Genomic DNA, 22,776 nt, shown 5'->3' on the forward strand with positions numbered 1-22,776 from the left:
ATCCCAATGTGAGCCATGGGACATTCTGATAACTCTGATATCGCCAGTGCAGGGAGATAGAGAAGATTTAGTAAGGCAGGCTGACAGTGTTGACCAAACCCTTTGATAGAGGAAATGCATTCCTTGATCAGAGAAAGAATCCTGGAACGCATTAAGAAGCACATTTTTAAGAAAAGGATTGTTTCATGCCAATGTTCGGTTATGTGAAATAAATAAATAACTCATCATCTGATTTAGAAGATTAGGTAATTAATGATCTAGCCTTTTTTTTTCCCCAAGAGGAGATGCCCTGAACTGCACAGGAATAACAGTATAGACATCGCAATCAAAGTTTCCTGGCAAGAATGGCAGCAATGTGATGGGGATAGCCAGAGGGCACTGGGTAAGGAGAGATTTTACAGCAGGCATTGGGAGAGATAACCAGGTCTTTACCCCAAGCAAGCTTATTTTAGAGCAGTTGACTAAGAATTAAGCATTACAGAAAAACAAAAGGAATAGGAACCTCTAGGGAAATATAGAGCTCACTAGTGGATTTTAAAATGTTTCATGGATTCCTCTTTATCAGTTAATTAGTTTTGGATTCATGACTTCCAGGGGGGAAAAGGCCTTTCATGTTAACATGTCACCACTTCCATTATCAGGAAAAAACAAGGTTTGGTACAGGAGGTGATGGATTTGCAAATGCTCTTGTTTGCTTGGTAATACCAGAACTGAGGGCAGGAGATAGACACTCTGTGGCCTTATTTGGTATATTTTTCAAAAGTGTTGAGAGCACTGGAGAGATGGCTCAGAGGTTAAGAGCATTGGCTGCTCTTCCAGAGGTCCTGAGTTTGATTCCCAGCACCCACATGGTGGCTCACAGCCATCTATAGTGGGATCTGATGCCCTCTTCTGGCAAAAGTTATGCAGAAAGAGCACTTCTACATAAAATAAATACATACATCTTTTTTTAAGTGTAAAGAGAAATATATATGTCATGTAAGCCATAACAATTAAGTGATGGGTCATAGGTAACAAATTGGTATATCTTAGTAAAGTTATTTAATTGTTTAATTTCTCCTAGAGTGCATTAACAGATAAGATAACCTAACCATTTGGGAATAAACGTCACTGTCTTGTGTAAGTAATAACTCTGCTTTCCATTTAGATCAGCTATGCTCCTTTTGACCAGAGTCTGGGGACCAGAGTCCAGCCCCAATCTCCTTACCAGTTTCCTGTGAACACTGCAGCTCTCTATCAGGGGATTATTCAACTGCTGCTGAACTTCAGTTGGGTCTGGGTTGGCCTTGTGGTCCCAGATGATATGAGGGGAGAACTATTCCTTAGAGACATCACAGAAGAGATGACCATCCATGGACTTTGTGTTGCATTTGCAGAAAAAATTCCAGAATTTCCTGCTAAGGACACAACAAACAGGCTACGTTTCACAGAAAGATTCACACTGACAAATGTCGTTGTTGTATTTGGAGACACATATTCTCTTCTGAGGCTTGTCTATAACATCTTTTGCAATATTCCTCTTGGTAATGTCTGGGTCACAACTTTGGACTGGGATATCACCACATTACCATTTGAACAAAGTCTAAGTTATACATACTTCGGTGGAGGATTATCATTTTCTGTTTACATGGATGAAATTCTGGGATTCAAGGATTTTCTCAGGAGTGTTCAACCTGGGAAATACCCTCGTGATATCTTTATCCAGGATGTGTGGTCAGTATTATTTGAATGTCCATATTCAAATCAGGACTTTATCAGGGAATTGAGTCAGTGTGAGCAAAATGGCACCCTGGGCACACGAGCTCTGCATGCTTGGGATATGAATACCTCCCCCGCAAGCTACAGAGTCCATACTGCAGTGTACGCCATCGCCCAGGCACTGCATGAGGAGCTGTCACTCAGAATGGAAGGAGACTCACTTGATAAAGGTGCACCCCCGGCTCCTCTCCCATGGAAGGTAGCTGGCTTTGTGTTTTTTGGGGGGTAATGGGCCCTGGCTTGTAAGTTCTGTGCTTTGATTCATGATCTTCTCATAGTTACCCTCAAATTGAAGAAAAGGATTTTTTTATTAAGAAAAACACATTTTGGAAGGATCTTATTTAAATTTAAATTAACATTTTCATCAGGAAACAATACATGCATGATGTTAGGAGAAATAATGATCATGTCTCAAACATATTCAAACAATGATATTTATGCCCAGTTGTCACAAATATTTTGGGAGTTTTTGGTTTGTTTGTTTGTTTTGTTTTGTTTTGTTTTGTTTTGTTTTGAGATAGGATTTTTCTGTGTATCCCTGCCTGTCCTGGAACTTGTTTTGTGGACCAAGCTGGCCTCAAACTCGTAGAGATCTGCATGCCTCTGCCTCCAGAGTGATGGGATTAAATGCGTGTACTACCACACCCAAATTGTCACATATCTTTTTTCTTTACTGCTTTTATTATTCTGTGAAGAAATTAAAATTAAGAGATTTTTTACATGTACAAATATGGCCTATTTTAAGGAATTTTAGGTACATGTGGTCCAAATAGCTAGTTCTGTTTTGATAAATGGATCCAAGAAAGAGCACATAGCTTCTATAAGGCTGGGCATTTTATGGTCCATGCCTATTATCCAGCCTTTGGAAAGCTGAGGCAAGAAGAGCGTAAGTTTGAAGCCAGCCTGAACTACATAAATAGATCTCATCCCAAAAATCAAATCCCAAACCAAACTAAAACAAAAATAGCTTCTTTGTAAATGAAACTGGATTGAGTGGAGTGGCACTAAATCAAGTCACATTGTCAACTTGCCAAGTTTCCCCCTTTGTATCTGTTCCACTCCTATTCACATTTCCAACAATGTACAAGAGTCCTTTCTCTCTGCATCTTTGCCAACACCTTATCTTTTGATTTGTTTTAAATTTGCTTATTATTTTATAGTTTCATACACTTATGTAACAAATGTTGGGCATTTTCTGCCCCACCCGATTCCATTCTCTCTCCCCTTCCATTAAAGCCTTTCTTCCCATCAAGTACCCTCTCACTTACTTCCTTCCATGACTGGTGTGTGTGTGTGTGTGTGTGTGTGTGTGTGTGTGTGTGTGTGTGTGTGTATGATCCTCTGAATTTAATTGGAGTTTCTTGCCCAAGAGTGGGAGGTTATTTACCGGACTAAAGGCCAGTTGTCTCTTCGGTTCACATAAATCTTTGGTCTGTTTTGAATTTTGACATCAGGCATCCTAACACACACGAAGTGGTACAGCTCGTGGTGAACTGCTTTTGCCTTCCCCTGGAGACCAATGATGCTAAACATCTTTCCATATACTTCATCAGCATATGCGTGCCTTTCTTGAAAAAAATATCTATCAGATATTTTCCCCTATTTTAACATTTTGGCTAAATAATTTCATTAGTTACCTATAAATTTAGGGTATTAACCCTTTATTGGTGTCTTGTTTACAAATGTCCTCTTTCATTCCATGAATTGTCCTTTGACTCTGTTGGTTGTTTTCTTTGCTGTGCAGAGTCTTTTATTTGGTGTAGTTTAACAGCTTTCATTGACTGCTTTTGATGCTGTCTTTGAAAATATCATCATCAAGACCAATGACATGGAGGGACTTCCCCCTCTGTTTTATTCTAGTTTTATATTCCCAGATTTTGACCTGTTCTTACTTAATTTAATGTATGGAATAAGGCAAAATACCCAGCTGCAGTTATTTACATGTAGACACCCTGTTTTTACAACAGCATTTATGGAGGAGTGTGTTCTTGGTATTTTGTGTGTTCTGTTTGTCTATGGACTTTCTGTTCAGTTCCTCTGGGATGTGTATGTGTCATATGCCATGTTTGTATTGCTATAGATTCTTAGAATTGTTGGAAATAGGAAACATAATGCTTCTAACTTTGTTCCTTTTGATCAAGTTTACATGAGGCATTAGAATTCTTTGTGGATACCCCCATGGGAATTTTAGGACTTGTTAATCTATGAGAAAGATGATTATGTAAATTTTGATGGCGAGTGTCCTAATCTGAAAAATGTTTTGTGTAATGGTATCATTTAAACAATATTAATTGTTCTAATCTTTGATGTACTTACCTTTCTGTGTTTCCTCAATCTCTTTTATCAACATCTTCCAGGTTTAACCATAGGGATACTTTACCTACTTGGTTAAATATGTTCCTAACTAGTAAAATAATTAGGAATTTTGTTTACAGTGGCATAAATTTGTTATGCACTATACTGGGTCTCATAGGATAGTTACATTCAAGAAGACACTATACTTTGACTATGTTTCCCTTTAATCCCCTGACTCCCTTTCCTGTGCCCTCCCGACTTGTAGTGGCTTGAATGAGAAATGTCCCCCATAGGTTCAGGATTTGAACAATATGTTTTCCTGGAATGGTATTTGTTTAGGGGGATTAGATGATCCAGTCTTGCTGGAGGAAGTACATTGCTGCAGAGAGTTTTGATATATATATATATATATATATATATATATATATATATATGGTCTTATTAAATAAAAAACAGAGCCATATATAGGGGTGAAAACCTTAGAGATCAGGGAAATAGTGAGAACCACCAGCTAACCTTAACTCACCACGCCATAGCTTCCAAAGAAAGCTACTTCCTGCTGTTCTGCCCTCTCATTGGCTCTTAGTCCAGCTACCTCACTTCCTTGTCACTGCCTGTCTGTACAGACCTCCAGGTCTCTATGATTGGTACTGGGATTAAAGGTGTGTGTCACCATGCTTGGCTCTGTTCCCTAGAGTGGCCCTGAACGCACAGAGACCCTGCCTGCCAAGTGATCGGATTAAGGCCGTGTGCTACCACTGCCTGACTTCTGTGTTAATGTTAATATATGTTGCTATTTCCTCTGACCTCTAGGCAAACTTTATTTATTAACATACATATAAAATATCACCACATATATCTATTTCCATCTAACTTCCAGTTTACCTTCTCTTCTTACAGCTGAGGATGTGAGCATTCAGCATCCTGTGCCATCATCACACCTGCCTGCTGCCATGCTCCTCACCATGAAGGACTCTGAGCCCTCTGGAACCATAGGCCCAAATAAACTCTTCCTTCTGTAAGTTGCTTTTGGTCATGGTGCTTTATCACAGCAACAGATCAGTAACTAATATGTAACTCCTGTTAGTCATCTATGTTCCCCTAGACAGTTCTACCTCTACATCTTCTGTGTGTGTGTGTGTGTGTGTGTGTGTGTGTGTGGGTGGGTGTGTGTGTGTGTGAGTTTATGTATCTATAAAAACCCTAAAATCCACAAATGAGAGAAAAAAAATCCACAATATGTGACTTTCTGAGTCTGACTCTGCTTAATAAAATAATTTCCAATTGCAACAATTTTCCCATAAATGGCATAACTTCATTAGTCTTTATAGTTGGATAAAATTCCATTATGCCTGTAAGCCAAATTTTCTTTAACTATTCATTAATTGTTAGACACTATATCAATTACTTTTCTATTGTTGTGATAAAACACCATGACCAAGTAAACTTATAGAAGAAAGGGTGTAGTTTTGGGCTGACAGTTCCAGGGGGACAAGAGTCTATCACGGCAAGGAGGCATGGCAGCAAGCATCATACATGGTGGCAGGGGCAGGAAGCTTGAAAGACCAGATTTCAACCACAAAACAAAGCAGAGAGAGTAATCTGAAAATTCTGTATATACACTCAAAACCTACCCCCAGTGACATGTTTCCTCCGGCAAGGCCACATCCCTGAAACCTGAAACAGTGCCAACCAAGTGGGGGACAAGTGCTGAAATCCCTGAATCCATGGAGGACATTTCTTAGTCAAACCACTGCATACACTAAAGCTGAGACCATCAGCTCTCTGTTGTTGCAATAAACCCTACTGTGAAGTACCCCTGATACACTGACCTAAAAGTTCTTCAAGTAAACACCAAGATGTGGTATAGCTGGGTCATATGGTAGATCCATTCTTGTGGGGGTTTTTGTTTTGTTGTTTTTCTTTTTTTTCTCTTTTCGAGACAGGGTTTCTCTGGGTAGCTTTGTGCCTTTCCTGGAACTCGCTTTGTAGACCAGGCTGGCCTCAAGAGATCTGCCTGGCTCTGCCTCCTGGTGCTGGGATTAAAGGCGTGCACCACCACTGTCCAACCCATTCTTGTGTTTTTAAGAAACCTCCTTACTGTTTTCCATAGTGGCTGGACTATTTTACATGTCCACCAGTAGTGTATAAGAGTACTCTTTTCTCGGTATTATGGTTGGCATTTGTTGTTATATGGGTTTTCCATTGCTGTGATAAAACACCATGACCAAAGGAGACTTATGGGAAAAAAAAAAAAAAGAATGTGTTTTGGCTTAGTTTCCAGAGGGAGGAGAGTCTTTAATGGTGGGGAGGCATAGCAGCAGATGGCTGGAATAAGAAGTAGAGAGATCTCATCTTCAGCTACATACAGAAATCAGAGATAGCCAGCCACAGGTGGGATGAGGCTACATACTCTTAAAGCCCACTCCAGTGACATAACTTCCTCCAGCAATACTCCATGACCTGAAAATTCCGCAACCTCCCCAAACAACACTATCAACAAGGACCAAGTATTCAAACACCTGAACCCATCAAGGGGTCATTGCTCATTCAAACCACTATATATAGTTTCATGCACAGGGGTGTGTGTGTGTGTGTGTGTGTGTGTGTGTGTGTGTGTGTATCTTTAAGAATTTCGAGAATTTTGTACACTGTGTTTTAATCATATTCATTCCCCACTTCCTTCCATTCTCCCTTCCTTCACCCACCCGAATTTGCACCCCATCCCCTTAAAACTCATCAAGACCTAATTTGTGTTGCCCCAACAATGTTGGATATGTTGCCTTCTGTGGGAGCATGGTCAACTCTCCACAGGCTACTCTCTTAGAGAAAACTGACCATCCCTTCCAGTAGCTGACAATAGCCAATAACACCTCAGCTGGGGGTGGGACTTACTGCCCAGCTCCTTTGGTCTGGTTTGGCCTTGTGTATGCTATCAAAACCGCTATGAGCACACATGCACAGCCACCCTGCAGAGGCAGAAACTACTGCTTTCAATCTTTCTTTCTTTCTTTCTTTCTTTCTTTCTTTCTTTCTTTCTTTCTTTCTTTCTTTCTTTCCTTCCTTCCTTCCTTCCTTCCTTCCTTCCTTCCTTCCTTCCTTCCTTCTTTTTTTTCTGTTTTTCCCCCCAGAGCTGAGGACCAAACCCAGGGCCTTGCATTTGCTAGGCAAGCGCTCTACCACTAAGCTAAATCCCCAACCCCAAGATACTATTTCTTGTAGTCACCCACTGCCTTGGCTTTTATTATATATGACTTCTTTTTTATTATTTAAAACATTTTAAAAATTTGACTATATTTTGACCGTATTTCCCCTAACCCAAGTCTCTCCAAATCCTTCCCCTTCCCTACCCACTCGACTTTAAGTTCTTTTTCAAAAACACACCAAAGACCCAATACAACAAAATAAAGAAAACAAAATAAAACCACACCCAAAAAGAAAAGAACAAGACAAAATATCAAACTATAACCAAACGAAAGCACACACACATACACAATGTGGAGTCCATTATTTGTTGGTCAACTACTCCTGCCCTGAAGTGGTTAATGTACCCAATGTCACTCCATTGAGGAAAACTGATTTTCCCTCTCCCAGCAGGTATAAATGACAGTTCAGTGGTTAACCTTTACCCTAGTGGCTAGGTTTTTGTTATTCATTCATTCACTCACTCACTCATTCATTTTTCTTAAATATAAAAAATAAAACAAAAACTATCACACTGAAGTCAGATAACACCATGTGAGAGACCTTGGACTTAGTGGCAGCCTGGTATTCCCAGGTGCTGTCATTTGGGGAAGGGAGTTGTCTGTCAGTTCCCAGTGCTCTCAGCCTATCCCTCCACCTTGTCTCAATTTCTGGAATTCCTGGATTCACTACCTGTTCCTGAATGGCCAGGGCATATGACTTTTCTAGGTTGACTTTTTGTCCTACAACTTCACTGAATTCACTTATTAGTTATGACTTATTCTTGGTAGAAAAGGACTTAGTGGAATTCTTGAATAAGATCATACCATCTGTAAAACTAGATAATGTAGTTCTTTCCTGCTGGTTTAGGTGCCTGATACCTTTTCTCTTATATGACACTCTGATGTTCACCAGAAAGGAGAGTGTGCATTCTATTTTTATTATTTTTAAAATAAAATAAAACAAAAACCATCCCTTTGGAATTGGACAAGACAAGACAACAGAAGGAAAAGAGCCAAAGAGAAGGCATGAGAATCAGAGACCCGCTCATTTGCTCAAGAGTGTGCATCCTTATCTCCTCATTTTTCTTAAAGGAGAAATCTTCAGTCTCTCCTTTTCTTTTCAAATTTCTTTGTAAATTACATTTGATTTTTAATTGAAATCTAATTACATAATTTTCCCCTCCCTCCCTTTCCTCCCTCCAATCCTTCCTATGCCCTCTTCTGACTCCCTTTCAAATTCCTGGTCTCTTTTTCTTTAGTCATTATTGTTTATATATGTGTATATACATATTATATACACACATATATGGAACAATATATATTATTAATTGTACATTAATAATATATGATTAAATATACATTATAAATACAACCTGCTGAGTCCACTTAGTGTTGCTAGTGTGTATATGGTTTTAGGACTGGCCATTGGGTATTGTATATCCATTAGTATGCCCACTTACCCCTGGGCAAGACAATTCTCCCTGTCTCAGCAGCTATGAATTCCTGTAGTTCCTCATTAGGGGTAATGTCGCCTGAGATTTTCCCCATCACATTCTCTCATCAACTGTGTTGTCATTGATTGGAGGTCTTTTCAGAGAGCTTTGGCCTATGCTTATCTCTAGAAGTGCTTTCCCCCTGTTTTTGCATGTTTTATTAGTTTCAGGCCTATGTGAAGGTGTTTGGGCCCCTTGGAAGCTGATTTTTCTGTAGTGTGAGAGATAACGATCTAGTTAAATTCTACTGGCAGCCATCCAGTTTCTCCAGTTTGTTGAGGACATTCCAGTTTTCTTTAGGCACAGTATGGGCTCTACCATACATGGCAGTTAATGTGTTGAGGCAAACAACTTCTCTACTGAATATGTTGAAAGTTTTGATTAAGCAAGTATCCTGAATTTTTCCAATGTTTTTCTACATCTGTTAAGAGGAACATTTGATTTTTTTTTTACTTTATCTATTATTGAGTTTTATTAAATTCAGTAATTTATTTAAGTTGAACATCTTTGTATCCCAAGCACTTGGTCACAGTATTGCATGAATCCTAAAAGGTCTTATAATAATAATAAAAAAAAAACCCAGAGCCAGATACTGGGATAAATGCTGAAAGATCAGAGGAAACAAGCCACGGCCACTTCTCACCTCACCAACTCCTCAGCCAAAAGAGAAAGATCCTGTCTCCATGAATCTTCAGACTGAATGCCCCTGAGTCCTCAGCCAAAAAGGCCTCCAGTTCCTGTCTCCTCACACCTTACATGCCTTTCTCCACCCAGCCATTTCACTTCCTATCTCAACCTTCCTAGTGCTGGGATTAATGGCGTGTGTGCTTCCCAAATGCTGGTAGCAAAGGCATGAGATCTCAAGAGCTGGGATTAAAGGCATGTGACTCCCAAGTACTGGGGTTAAAGGTGTGAGCCACCACAGTCTAGCTGTTTCTCTTTTAAACTGGATTAATCTCGTGTAGTCCAGGGTGGCTTTGAACTCACAGAGATTCGGAAGGAGGGAACTCTGTCTCTCAAATGCTAGGATTAAAGGTGTGTGCCACCATTGCCTGTCCTCTATGTTTAATCTAGTGGCTGGCTCTGTCCTCTGATCTTCAGGCAAGTTTTATTTGATACACAATCTATCACCACATCTCAGTATTATTTTAATAAGATACTGCAAAGTATTTTGTTAAAGATTACTGCATATGTGTTCATTTGAGGTAATAGTCTGATTTTCTTATCATATACTTGTCTGACTTTGGCAAGGGGCAATGATGGCCTTTTAAAATAGAAGAATGTATATTCTGTTTCTTGGAAATACATATGTGTGTGTGTGTGTGTGTGTGTGTGTGTGTGTGTGTGTGTGTGTGTAGCTAGAGTTTTCTGCCTTGCCCACAGTCAGGAAAAATCTCTGTCACCCGCCAGTCCCACAGCCGCTCAGACCCAGCCAAGTAAACACAGAGACTTATATTGCTTACAAACTGTATGGCCGTGGCAGGCTTCTTGATAACTGTTCTTATAGCTTAAATTAATCCATTTCCACAAATCTATACCCTGCCACGCGGCTTGTGGCTTACCGGCACCTTTTCATGCTGCTTGTCAGGGTAGCAGCTGGCAGTGACTCCTTCTGCCTTCCTGTTCTTTTATTTCTCCTCTGTTAGTCCCACCTATACTTCCTGCCTAGCCACAGGCCAATCAGTGTTTTATTTACTAACCAATCAGAGCAACACATTTGCCATACAGACCATCCCACAGCACAGCCAAGTGCAGACCATCTCAGACACCTGCACTCAGGCCCATGGTCCTAATCATCCTCTATGTGGACCTGCTGGGTAAAGCCACGAGGAACCCAAGAACAGGCTCCCACAGGACATACAGAACTTTCCACAGCATATATATATATAAAGTTCATTTGATCTACTAAGAACTTCAAGTTCAATATTTCCCTTCAGTTTCAATCTGAATCATTTATTCATTTCTGAAAGTAGAAATGTAGATATCTACCACTGTTATTTTGCTGTGGCCTATTTCTGATTTCAGATCTGCTAATATTTGCTTTATATACTTGAATATATTTACAATTGTTGTATCCTCTTGATGAATTTTCCCCAGTCATTATTTGACATTCCTTGCCTTTTGTGATAGTGTTTGACCTGAATTCTGCTCTCCCCAAAGTTACATTCAAGTGTAGCTATTCTTGTCCTTTTAGTCTATCTATCTACCTACCTACCTACCTACCTATCATGTATCCATCTATCTCAGTGCTATGCATTGAACCCAGACCCTTGTGCATGCTGAGCAGGTATTACCACTGAGTTCCATCCTCCTCATCATCTTGATGATCACTTACATGAAATTTCTCCATCCTTTCATTTTCAGCCTATGTATTTCCTTGTGGCTAAATTAAGTCTCTGCGGACAGTGGCTAGTTGTATTGTCTCTTTCAAAAATAGTTTTAGCTTGTTTGGGGGGGGCAGTTGAATTTATTCTTTGTATAAATACAGTTGGTGTAACAAAAGAATGTGTTAGTCAAGAAGAAACCACATGATACAGCTAATGATGGTGTGGTCACACTCATTTGTGCAGTCACACTCAGAAATGTTTGCTCAATAACAAAATGTCCTAATAACGAATGTCTCAGCTTAGTTCCAGCCCAGTTACTGTGTCTTGCAGACAGAGTGTGTGGTGTCTTCAGCAACAGGGTCTTACTACACAGTTCTGATAGGTAACCCAGAGCAAGGATCATAACCTGTATAGTTTGGGGCCTTCTGGGGGATTCCTAAATAAAAGGGAGGTTTCCCACATCTGCCACTGGGATTTCTTTTTAATAAACTGTGATACTTCTGTTCAAACACTTTTTAAATTATGTTTTTTTCAAATTAGCTTATGAAGCTGTAGCTTCCCGTGTGACTTCTTCATGTATCTTCAGTTTGGGTTAGTTTACCCAACTTTCTGTTCTCTCCTACTCTCATCCATCCTTACAGCTTGCCACCCCACTATGCTTTCCATTTTTAGCACACATGTTCTGCTTTCACCTCCCTCCTTAACTGCAACTTCTATTTTAAAAAAACTAAAAATTTTATTTTATTAGAACTCTTACTTAAGTAGTTTATATTTGTGAAAGAAAAGAGTATTTTTTTGAAATGCCATCATGCAAAGAGTTTAAAACATCTCACTCAAATCACTCCTATTTTTTCTTAAAAGTTACACCCAGTATTCTCATCTCATCACTGATTTAGAAAAGTTCAGTTTCCAGATTCGCAAAGTATCCAAAGTGTTAGTCAATGGCAGATAACAGTGTTACTGTAGACAAAGCCTACAGGAGCACTTCTGACCTGTATAAGCCCTATGGTAAGTGTTGGATATATGGAACAATGGTGAAAGCCCCTGGAACGTAGTTAGAGAAAGAGAGAGTGCCAGGTTTGTTTGCATTCCTGCGCCTTATAGCTCAAGTCCTGAAAGTTATCTTTCATTTTTAGCTCCATCCATTCTTAAAAAGGGGCCAACTTGGAAGAAACACTGACGAGGAGAGCGTTGTAAATAAGGAGGGACGGACAACCAAGCTTGACATCTTTAACTACCAGTCTCTGCAGAATGGTACCAAAGCTCAAGTGAACGTTGGCGAGTTCATCTTTGAATCTCACGGTGTTCAGCATTTTTCCCTAAATGATAAACTGATAACTTGGGGCGAACAGTACAGTAAAGTGAGTATCTTTGGAGTCGGCACCACATGCTATTCCTCTGAGTGGAGTTCCTTGGAGAACAGGGCTTAAGGGAGCCACTGAGTGTCATTAGGCCAAGAGTGACTGAACTTTGTCCTTTCCAGTGCCAAATACCAGAACTTTCTAACAGCAGAATCATTGTAAGAGTTACTGATTCATTTTGGATTAATTCTTTAGCCCCTTGGCCTACCTGGTAAGAAGAAACAACTCAGACAATTTTCTAGATGATCATACAGAGGTCAAGGCTTTAGTGGAGGGGACCGACTTGGGTGAAAGAAATAAGATGAAGACCTGGGGACAAAAGCGGTCTCTGAAAATAGGGATTTCTGAATTTAAACTTAAAAACCATGTGCACATTCATTGACCTTATTGTTGGAACTTTTCACCCTGAATTATGTGATGAAAATCAAAGTGATGCATATTCATGGAGATGTTATGGTCTTCTAGGATCCTGCTTGGAGGGGGGGAATCAGTTTTCTCTAAGGGAATGACACTGTCTATATCAACCACTCCAGGGCAGGTCTCACATTCAGGAGTAGTTGACCAGCAAGTAAGGGAATACACAGGTTTTGGGTTTTGTTTGCTTGCTTGATTTTATTTGGTTAGAGTTGGGTGGGTTCTGTTTTGTTTTATTTTCCTTTTGGGGTGTTGTCGAATTTTATTTTCTAGGTTTAGGGAGTTTTGTTGTTATATTGGGATTGGGGGGGGATAGGAAAAAAACTTAAAGTTGAGTGGATAGGGAGGAGGAGACAATCTGGACAGATTTATAGGGGAGGATATAATCAAAATACATCTAAACTTAAAAATTATTTTATAATAAAAATAAAAACAGGTGAATGAAATAAAATAGAGCAAGAGTTCAACAGAGAGAGACAGTTATCTTTGGGCATCAAACTCTAAAAGCATGCTAGTTCTTGTTGTTACAGTACACAGAAACCCTGCTGAAATCTACCATCTAGATGCTAATCCTAGATTTCACCTATTGCCTGGCAATTCTCTTCCCATGTCTCCTATACAGACTCCTCTCGCTGTCTGCAATCCAAGCTGTCTACTCGGATTCAGAAAAACACCTCTTGAAGGAAAACCATTTTGTTGTTTTGATTGCCTCCCTTGCCCAGATGGAGAGATTGCAAATGAAACAGGTATTTCTAGAAATGATTTTGAATGTGGAAATAATACATAATAAGACAGGGCTAAGTAACGCAATGCCTGAAGGTCATTTATATTTATATAGTTAACTCCCAATACTTTCCTAAAAACAAAAGTTCTTGCAAAGCAGTGGTGGCACATGCCTTTAATTCCAGCACTTGGGAGGCAGAGGAAGGCAAGTCTCTGCATTCAAGGCCAGCTTGGATGACCAGGAATACACAAAGAAACCTTGTCCCAAAAAAACCAAAGGGTGGGGGGAACCAACTTGATTTTGGCCCAGTCATTTTTGTTGCTACTGTTTTTATTTGTTTTATTTTGAAATCGAGCCTTGCTACCCTGCCCAGATTGGTCTCAAACTCCTGGGCTCCAGCGGTTCTCTTGCCTCAGCCTCTTGGATGACTACAGGAGTGTGCTCCTGTGTCTGGCCCAGCTTTTTCTTCAGCACATCTGTGCTGAGTTCAGTTTCTTCTCTTCCCACCCCTGTGTAGATATAACCAACTGTCTTATTAAATAAGAAACACAGAACCAATGCAAAGAAGAAAGCCAAGAGATCAGAGCTAAGAGCCTTACCAGTCTGCTGCAGCTAGCCTCTTCAGCCAAGAGACCTACTTCCTGTGTTTTTGTCTTTATATAGACTTTCTGTTCTGCCTTCTCATTGGTTGTAAACCCAACCACATGACTGCCTTGTCACTGCCTGTCTGTACACACCTCCAGGTCTTCTATGGTTGGTATTGAGATTAAAGGCGTATGTCTCCAATGCTGGCTGTATCCTTGAACACACAGAAATCTACCTACCTCTGCCTACCAAGTGCTGGGATTAAAGGCATGCACCACCACCGCCCAGATTTTGCTATGGCTCTAATAGCTCTGACCCCCGGGCAACTTTATTTATTAACATACAAATCACATTTTAGTACAAATGAAATATCACTATACCCCTGCTTTTCATTATGACTCTATTATTGCTGTAGCAGTAGTAATGGGTAAAGTTAGTTCTCCTTGAATACCCTAAACTATGAAATGCATTGCAAAAGCATGACCTTATTTCATGCTTACAAAAGATGACTAATAAAAATAAATATATAGCTAACAAGGAAATTGAACTTCAGAGAAACTATATAAATTATTATGATCATACAACCTAGAAACAGCTGAGACAAAATATGTCCTTGTCAAATCAGAGATACTGCTAAAAACGTTATAGCCAGAGGGATACTGATGGCAGACACACTGCTCCTTTCCTGGGACCTGGGGTCACTGTTTGAGACACTTCCTATGGTTAATAGTAGAAACTCCATAAATACTCATTTAATGACTAAATAAATATTCGCTCTATGATTTTATTCTTTTCTTTCAAATTGCTTTTATTCTTGTGGGAGTTCTCATTGTAAATATACTCCCTGGTACTGCAAGCTAGCATGAGGCCACTGTAGAACCAAGCACTGAGTGACCTCAGAGGATGCGAGTGTGGGGATGCTCCTCCTACCCCGCTGACGTCACCGCCTCCCCTTAAATGATTCTAATTGCAAAGCCTCTCCAGAGCACATTGGCAATGCTCCCTACCAGGTTTTGGTGCAAAAACTTCACATCTAATATATATTTCCCCACAGGCATATTGCCATGCCCATTTTACTCTCCTGAATGAAATCTTCACCGATGCAAAGAATGTTTAAAATAAATCTCTTTGCTTTTCTGTGGCAGTCACCGACAGCTAGATTGACTGCCTCCCAAGTGCTGGGATGACAGATGAGCACCAGGAAGCCCATGCTCTGTATTCTCTTCAACATCAAATATCACCATTCTCTTAGAAAAGTGGTACATTTGACTTTAATAGATAAAAGACAAGAAAATATATCCACCTTCATACTTTCTAGGGATACCTTCAGTTTTAAGTGCCTATAGTTCTACCTAACATGCTTGTGGTGGTCTTTTCCTCTTTACCCCATATCAGTATGTTCTAAGCCATGAATGTAAGACTGGATGTTTACAAGTCTATATGAGTGAATTGTTTTTCCTCCATAGTCTAGCATCTATCAAGTGTAACATTATCCTTGTACCTCAGTACTTAGGCTTTTCATAGTCTGGAACAATAATTTTTGTGCTATGCCTAAAAACATTAATTTTAAGTTTGCAAATGTACAAATTTACATTTACTGCAAATCAGGAGTTTAATTGGGTAATATGATCCCGTGGTACTAAACAATTTTGAGAAAAAATAATCCCATCATTGTCATGCATTTAGCACATTTTTTGTGCTGGGTTTTGACCCTAAAGCCTCACATATGCTGAGCATGTGTTCTATATACAGCTGCATCCACAGATTATGAAATTATCATTACTTGGACTAAATTCAATCAGGGCTCACTGTACATCTTTAAAAATAGATTCAGCCTGGGTTCTAGGGCCCATTGACTTTTCAGTGGCTGCTAATCCTTCTTGATTTGCCATTTAGAACATTGCATCTATGCTCTGGAAGCAGTCCAACCAGTTTTGTTTCCTGTGTACCCTTTTTCTTCAAATCACCAGTGCCTAGCTGCTTATGTTAAAGGATGCAGTCTTCAAAATCGAAAGGGACAGTGAGCAGAGCTGATATCAAGCACATTAACTTTTGATAATGACCATAAAGAAATCATTAACTCTGAAAACAATCTGTGTATACCATTGAAAAGAACTGGTTTGAACCACTCTTTGGAAGAAAAATTAACAGTATAGAATGATCAATACTTTACTGGTATTTTAAGATTTTTGTGGCATATAAACTCTCAGTTAAATATGCAATTGTTTTTCTTCCCTCTTTCCTTCCTTCCTTCCTTTCTTCCTTCCTTTTCCTTCTTTCCTTCCTTTCTTTCCTTTCTTCCTTTCTCTCCTTTTCTTTTGAGACAAGGCCTCACTTCGAAGCTCTGTCTGGCATGGCATGCGCTATGTAGACCCGGCTGGGGGCGCCCCCCTACCCCGCAATTTTCCTGTTTCTGTTTCCTGAATGCTGCAATTGCAGATGTGCGATATTGTGACTTGCTGAAATTATTTTTCTAACTAAAGATGGGTCCCATGCAAGTGTCCTTCAGAGTAAATGACATCCAAGCTTAGTGAATAAGACTTCCTATTGCACTGCATTTGTTTTAAGTATTTAGACTTACCTCTACCTGTATCTTTTTTTCAAAAAAAAAAAAATTACTAACTTTTTCAGTAAAATTGCAGAAAACTCAAATAACATAAATGTATGTGATAAATATACATTGATAATTAAATGTAAAATTATTTTTACTTTAATAAACTTCTAATCAGAATTCAATGAAGGATTTTAAGGAATTCACTAAAACAAGCATTTTTATCATAAGTAAAAATATTCACCTCACTGGGCAGTGGTGGCACACGCCTTTAATCCCAGCACTCAAGAAGCAGAGCCAGGCGGATCTCTGTCAGTTCGAGGTCAGCCTGGTCTACAGAGTGAGATCCAGGACAGGCACCAAAACTACACAGAGAAACCCTGTCTCAAAAAAAAAGGGAGGGTTGGGGATTTAGCTCAGTGGTTGAGCGCTTGCCTAGCAAGTGCAAGGCCCTGGGTTCAGTCCTCAGCTCTGGAAAAAAAAAAAATATATTCACCTCTAAAATATATTGCCCTCAGCATTTCTAAAGCAATAATGCATTCTTTGTATCAAAATAAAAAAAGAAAGAGAGAGAGAGAGAGAAAGAGAGAGAGAAAGAAAGAAAATACTACAGTTCCCAAACATAGATGGCTGAAAACATTAGGAAATTTTAATTTCTAGGCCTTCCATGGTCACAACCAAGACCCCCCTCCCAGGGATAAGAGCCCCAAGGGATCATGGTGGAAGACAAGGCAGAAAGGTTGTAGGAGCAAGGGGTAGGGGACATCTGTAGTGAAGTAGTATTTGTCAGGTACAACAGGGCCCTTGAGCACACGAGCTCACGGAGGCATGCACCAGATCAAGCCAGACAAAAGCCTTGCATGGACGAGGGGCGGAGCTCCTGAAGTCCTACCTCCACCTAAGGAGCTCTTGACAATGGATGGTTGCTAAAAAGAAAGCGTTTTCGTTAGATATGTGGCCCTTGATAGGCCGCCCATGTTCTGGTAGATGGTCCTGTATCCATGGGTATGCAAGCAGCATTAAGTGGACTCAGTGAGTTTTTAAAAAGAACAAGTAAAGTTGGGAAGGAAAAGTGGGGTGGAGGAGGATAGAGAAGGAATTGGAGAGGGAAGAAATGGGTGGTGAATTTGATCAAAACACATTGTGTGCTTATATGAAATTCTCAAACAATAAAAAGAGTTTAATATAATTAAGAAACGGTACAAAAAGCAAAGAAATTAAAGGTGTCCTTTCATATATAATATAATTTTCATATTGTCTGATTTCCCCTCAATATCATTTTCAGATTTCTGGCTCCTCTCACACTGTTCAATTCCACTCACTTTCTGTATATTTTATGGATTCAATTTTATATGTATTTTTCTTTCATGAAAGAAAAATTAATTTATTTATCTTTTTTTCAATAGTATGGTTCAGTGAATATAGCCAGAGGCATTCCTGTAGTCAGATTTTCCTGTCCCACCTGCTGGCTCCCAAATAACCACACAGAGATTTCTTATTAATTATAAAACTTGACAAATAGCTTAGGCTTGTTCCTAACTAGTTCTTATAACTTAAATTAACCCGTATCTTTTAATCTACATTATTTTATGTGGCTGGGTTACCTTTAATCTGTACTCCTCTCTGCTTCCTCTGCTGCTTCCTCTGTTTGGCTGGTGATTTTTCCTTTCTTCTTCCCAGCATCCTCTGTGTCTAGCTGTCCCTCTTATACCTCCTGCCTAGCAAATGGCATTTAGCTGTTTATTAAGCCAATAAGAAGGGGCCTTGGAAAAGACACATCTCCACAGTATACAAGAAGATTATTCCACAACACATTCCCTTCAGAATTCAACAATGGTTCTGCTCAAGGTATACTTCCAATCCATACATTTGGGAAGTGACTGGTGAAATGTAATAAATCAATCTGCTTCCCTTTCAGATATGGATCAATGCATCAAGTGTCCTGAAGATCAGTATCCAAATAAGGAGAGAAATCAGTGTCTCCCTAAAATTAGGACATTTTTGTCCTATGAAGATACTCTGGGAGCTGTTTTGGTCTCTCTGGCCATTAGTTTGTCTGCCTTCTCGGCTCTGATTTTAGGATTATTTATCTGCTATCGGGACACACCCATTGTCAGAGCAAATAACAGAAATCTCAGTTATATTCTCCTTGTTTCTCTAATGCTCTGTTTCCTTTGCTCATTGGTATTCATTGGCCAACCTAGAACAGTCACCTGTGTCTTGAGACAAATGATTTTTGGGGTTGTGTTTTCTGTTGCTGTTTCTGCTATCTTAGCAAAGACCTTCATTGTGGTTGTGGCCTTCAAAGCCATCAAACCAGGGAGCACATTGCAAATGTGCATGGTGACTCGACTCTCAAACGCAATAGTCTGCAGTGGTTCCCTCATCCAAGTGTGCATCTGTGCAGCCTGGCTGGGAACATATCCTCCTTTCCCTGACGTTGACATGCAGTCAGAGTCTGAGCAAATCATCCTTTGGTGTAACGAGGGCTCCACCCTTGCCTTCTATTGTGTCCTGGGGTACTTGGGCTTTCTGGCCATTCTGAGCTTGCTTATTGCTTTTCTAGCGAGGAGGCTACCAGACAGATTCAACGAGGCAAAAAATATCACGTTCAGCATGCTAGTTTTCTGCAGTGTGTGGATTTCCTTCATACCCACTTACCTGAGCTCCAAAGGCAAAACCATGGTGGCTGTGGAAACTCTTTCAATTCTGGCCTCCAGCACTGGCTTACTGGCCTGTATATTTCTCCCCAAGTGCTATGTGATCCTACTAAGATCAGGTGACCAGACAAGAAAAAAATTTTTTAAAAAACTTCCTTCTTAAGGCAAAGAAATTTGGTGTGATTTGTGTGAGACAAATTATGTAGAAATAAAGATTCAAAAGAGTGGTGTGAAGTCAATGCATTTTACTAAACATAGTACCTGCTCTTTAATCAAGTGTCTCTGTCATCCTTGGAGACAACTAGTCACAGTGAACAAAGCCACCAGGGGTTAGATTCTTGCCAACTAGCCATGACTTTTAATGTGTAATTTTTTTTAAATCACAGTAAAAAGAACTAGGGTGAGAATGAAATAAAACTATTTGTGTGGAAAAAACAGATGTTTAAAAATGTGCTTCCTGTTAGTCTTATGCAGGATGACTCTTTATATTCAACACAGATTAATTTAAAAGTAATTAGGAGTTCTGATGTAGAGCTCGTGGTCTTGTGAGGGCAATACAGACTCCATCTTAGGGGAGGGCCACCATCTCAGACCACCTGCTGTTCTCAGTTCCAGGAAGGACCTCAGGAGTGTGCCATGATACGTGGAACAGATACAGGGCAGTATCCTCCTGCAGACATCCTGTCTGTGGTTTATGGCCCTTGAAGCTATCTAGATAATCCTGCTGAGCAAACCAGATAATGAACAGCAGACCACTGTTCAGCAAGATGTGGTTCCCCACCAAAAAGTCCAACCCAACAGTTTCAAATGTGGTTTGATGCCAAAAGTCTAGACCAATAGTTAAAAAAAAAAAAAAAAATCACCTTGCCCCATATCCCTTCTACCCAATCCAAAGTTGCCAAAGCATGTAATTCCCGGCTTGCAGGTTTTCCCTATAAAAACTCTATACCCCTGGCCCAGCCACTGCCACGTTTCCCTCCATCTGCCTGGCAGTGGCCCAGGTTTGAACCTGACAATAAAAGAACTCTTATGTGCTTGTATCAGAAACCGGCTCCTTGGTGGTCTCCAGGGGTTTCTCAGAACAGGTACAACTGTGACACAGTCTGTGGAAGTCACCAACTAATAGCTGATTTGACTTAAGGCCCAGTTTGTGAGAAGGAACCCAGTGACACTGCTTGGGTGACCAAGAACCCAAGACTAGATAGCCCAGGGACCTATGGAAAAAACAAATAATGCTGGTCTAAACAAACAAACAAAAGGCAGTGATAAAATGACTCCCAATGATAGTCTGCTATACTCTTATATCAGTGCCTTGTTCAGTCATCATCAGAGACATTACAGAGTGAGAGACCTTAGAAAACTCACCACTAACTAAAAGAGATGACACCATCAAAGTCCTCCCCACAGAGCTCAGGGAACCCTGCAGAAGAGGAGGTGGAAAGAGTGTGAGAGCCAGAGGGGATGGAGAACAGAAGGAAACAAGGCCCTCTGCATCACCATGAAGCTCGTGTGAATCACAGAGACTGAAGCAGCATGCACAGGGCCCGCACGGGTCTGTATTGTGGCTTCCAGTTTAGTGTTTTTATGGGATTCCTGGGTGTGTGAACTAGTGGGTCTCTGATTTTATGCCCTCTCTTGGGCTCTTTTCCTTCTGTTGGTCTGTCTTGACCAACTTTGATGTGTTAGTTTTCGTTTTATCTTATTATATTTTATTATAAAAAATAAAAGCAAGAAAAGATATTTTTCAAGAGTGAGGATTAGAAATAAAAATAAAAGACAGGAATAACAAAATAAACGAACAAACATTATATCACCAGTCAGCGTTATTTTTTCTTGATGGGATTCTTCCAAATTCCATACCACATTGTGAAGTTTTAAGGAACCAACTGTTCTGATGGGAAGGTGTAGTTCATAGCTCCAGTTTAAATCTGGAAAATAAGAGTTACAGTGTCCCAGAGAATGGAAACAGATAGATTGTGGGTTGAAGTTCTGCTCAGTCACCAGTAGATGGCAGTCCTCCCTCTGGTTTTGCCCAATCCTCACACGGAAAGTGTGCTGGACAGTCCTGAGTCTATACCCTGCCTGACGTTCTAAGACCAGAGAAGTGTGGCCACAGCCGTGTTCTGGGTTTTCTGCTGGAAATGTTCCCTTTCCAGGGCTCTGCCTGCCTTTGCAGGGGTCCACTGCACCTGTTTCCAGCAGCTGTGGGTCAGATCCACTTAAGTGTTGGTCTTCTGTAGCACCCAGCCTAACTGGGTTGCCTTCATCAAGCCTGTCCCCTTAAGGCTCAGGAATCTGTGTGGAAGAGGAAGTAGAAAGACTGTGAGAGAGAGCCAGAGGGGATGGAGGACTCCCAGGAAAAACAGTGTCTTCCCGACACAACAGGACTGATGCAGGGAGGAACTCAGAGACTGTGGGGACATGCACAAGGCCTGTACAGGTTCAAGTCGGATGGGGTCCCAGCATGGAGAGAAAGAAGTGGATACACAGTCCCACCCCCCAATCAAGAAGCTACTTGTAATTGATGTCTGCTAGCAAAAGGGGGGAAATCAGTTTTCTCCAATGGAGAGTCTATGAAGCACACTCCAGGACAAGCCCAGTCTAATATAAAATGAACTCCATGTTTTGTTTCCAGGGGAGGGGCTTTTGGTGTCATTCTGTTTTGTCTGGGCACTTCTTGTCTTAGTGTTTGCTTGTACATTTTGCATTTTGTGTTTGGTTTTTGAGAGAGAGAGAGAGAGAGAGAGAGAGAGAGAGAGAGCATGAAGTTGAGAGGGTAGAGAGGTGGGAAGGACCTAAGAGGAGTTGGGGGAGAGGAAATGATTAAAATATATTACATGAAACTATTTTAGGATATAATATCTTATACAAAAAAAAACCTTTAAAAATTATTGGTCTTAGCCGGGTGTCGGTGGTGCACGCCTTTAATCCCACCACATGGGAGGCAGAGCCAGGCGGATCTCTATGAGTTCGAAGCCAGCCTGGTCTACAGAGCAAGATCCAGGACAGACACCAAAACTACACAGAGAAACCCTCGGAATTTCTACTTTACCAATAAATCTAGAATGGCTCTTATCTCCTACTCACTTGGTCCAATCGGCATGATATCATTAATATAAAGTACTAGTGTGGTAACTTGTGGAAGAGACAGGCTCTCAAGATCCAGGTGAACTAAGTTATGATACAGAGATGGAAAATTAGTATACTCTTCATGTAGAACAGGTAAGCAATACTGCTGCTTTGTCAGCCGAAAGCAAATTGCTTCTAGTGGTCCTTACATGGACAGGTATTGAAAAACTTACTTGCAAGATCAATAGCTGTATACAATGTAGATATGCTCAAGTAAGAAAAGTCCATCTGGTTCAACAGCTGCAATTGAAGTCACTACTTAATTGAGTTTATGGTAATAAAACTGTCAATCAA

At 40.3% G+C, this 22,776-nt stretch overlaps 1 protein-coding gene across 1 annotated transcript in view; it reads left to right on the top strand.

The window, feature by feature from the left end:
- LOC114688008 (vomeronasal type-2 receptor 26-like) overlaps positions 1 to 19,516 on the top strand; it is a 38,429-nt gene extending 18,913 nt beyond the window's left edge. The window contains 4 exon segments of the mRNA XM_028862631.1: positions 1,148 to 1,957; positions 12,195 to 12,419; positions 13,456 to 13,579; positions 18,612 to 19,516. Coding sequence (XP_028718464.1) covers positions 1,148 to 1,957; positions 12,195 to 12,419; positions 13,456 to 13,579; positions 18,612 to 19,516 — 2,064 coding nt within the window.
- Positions 19,517 to 22,776: the final 3,260 nt, after the last annotated feature.

The sequence above is a fragment of the Peromyscus leucopus genome, chromosome 3 (assembly GCF_004664715.2).
Source record: "Peromyscus leucopus breed LL Stock chromosome 3, UCI_PerLeu_2.1, whole genome shotgun sequence".
Classification (NCBI taxonomy): Eukaryota; Metazoa; Chordata; class Mammalia; order Rodentia; family Cricetidae; genus Peromyscus; species Peromyscus leucopus.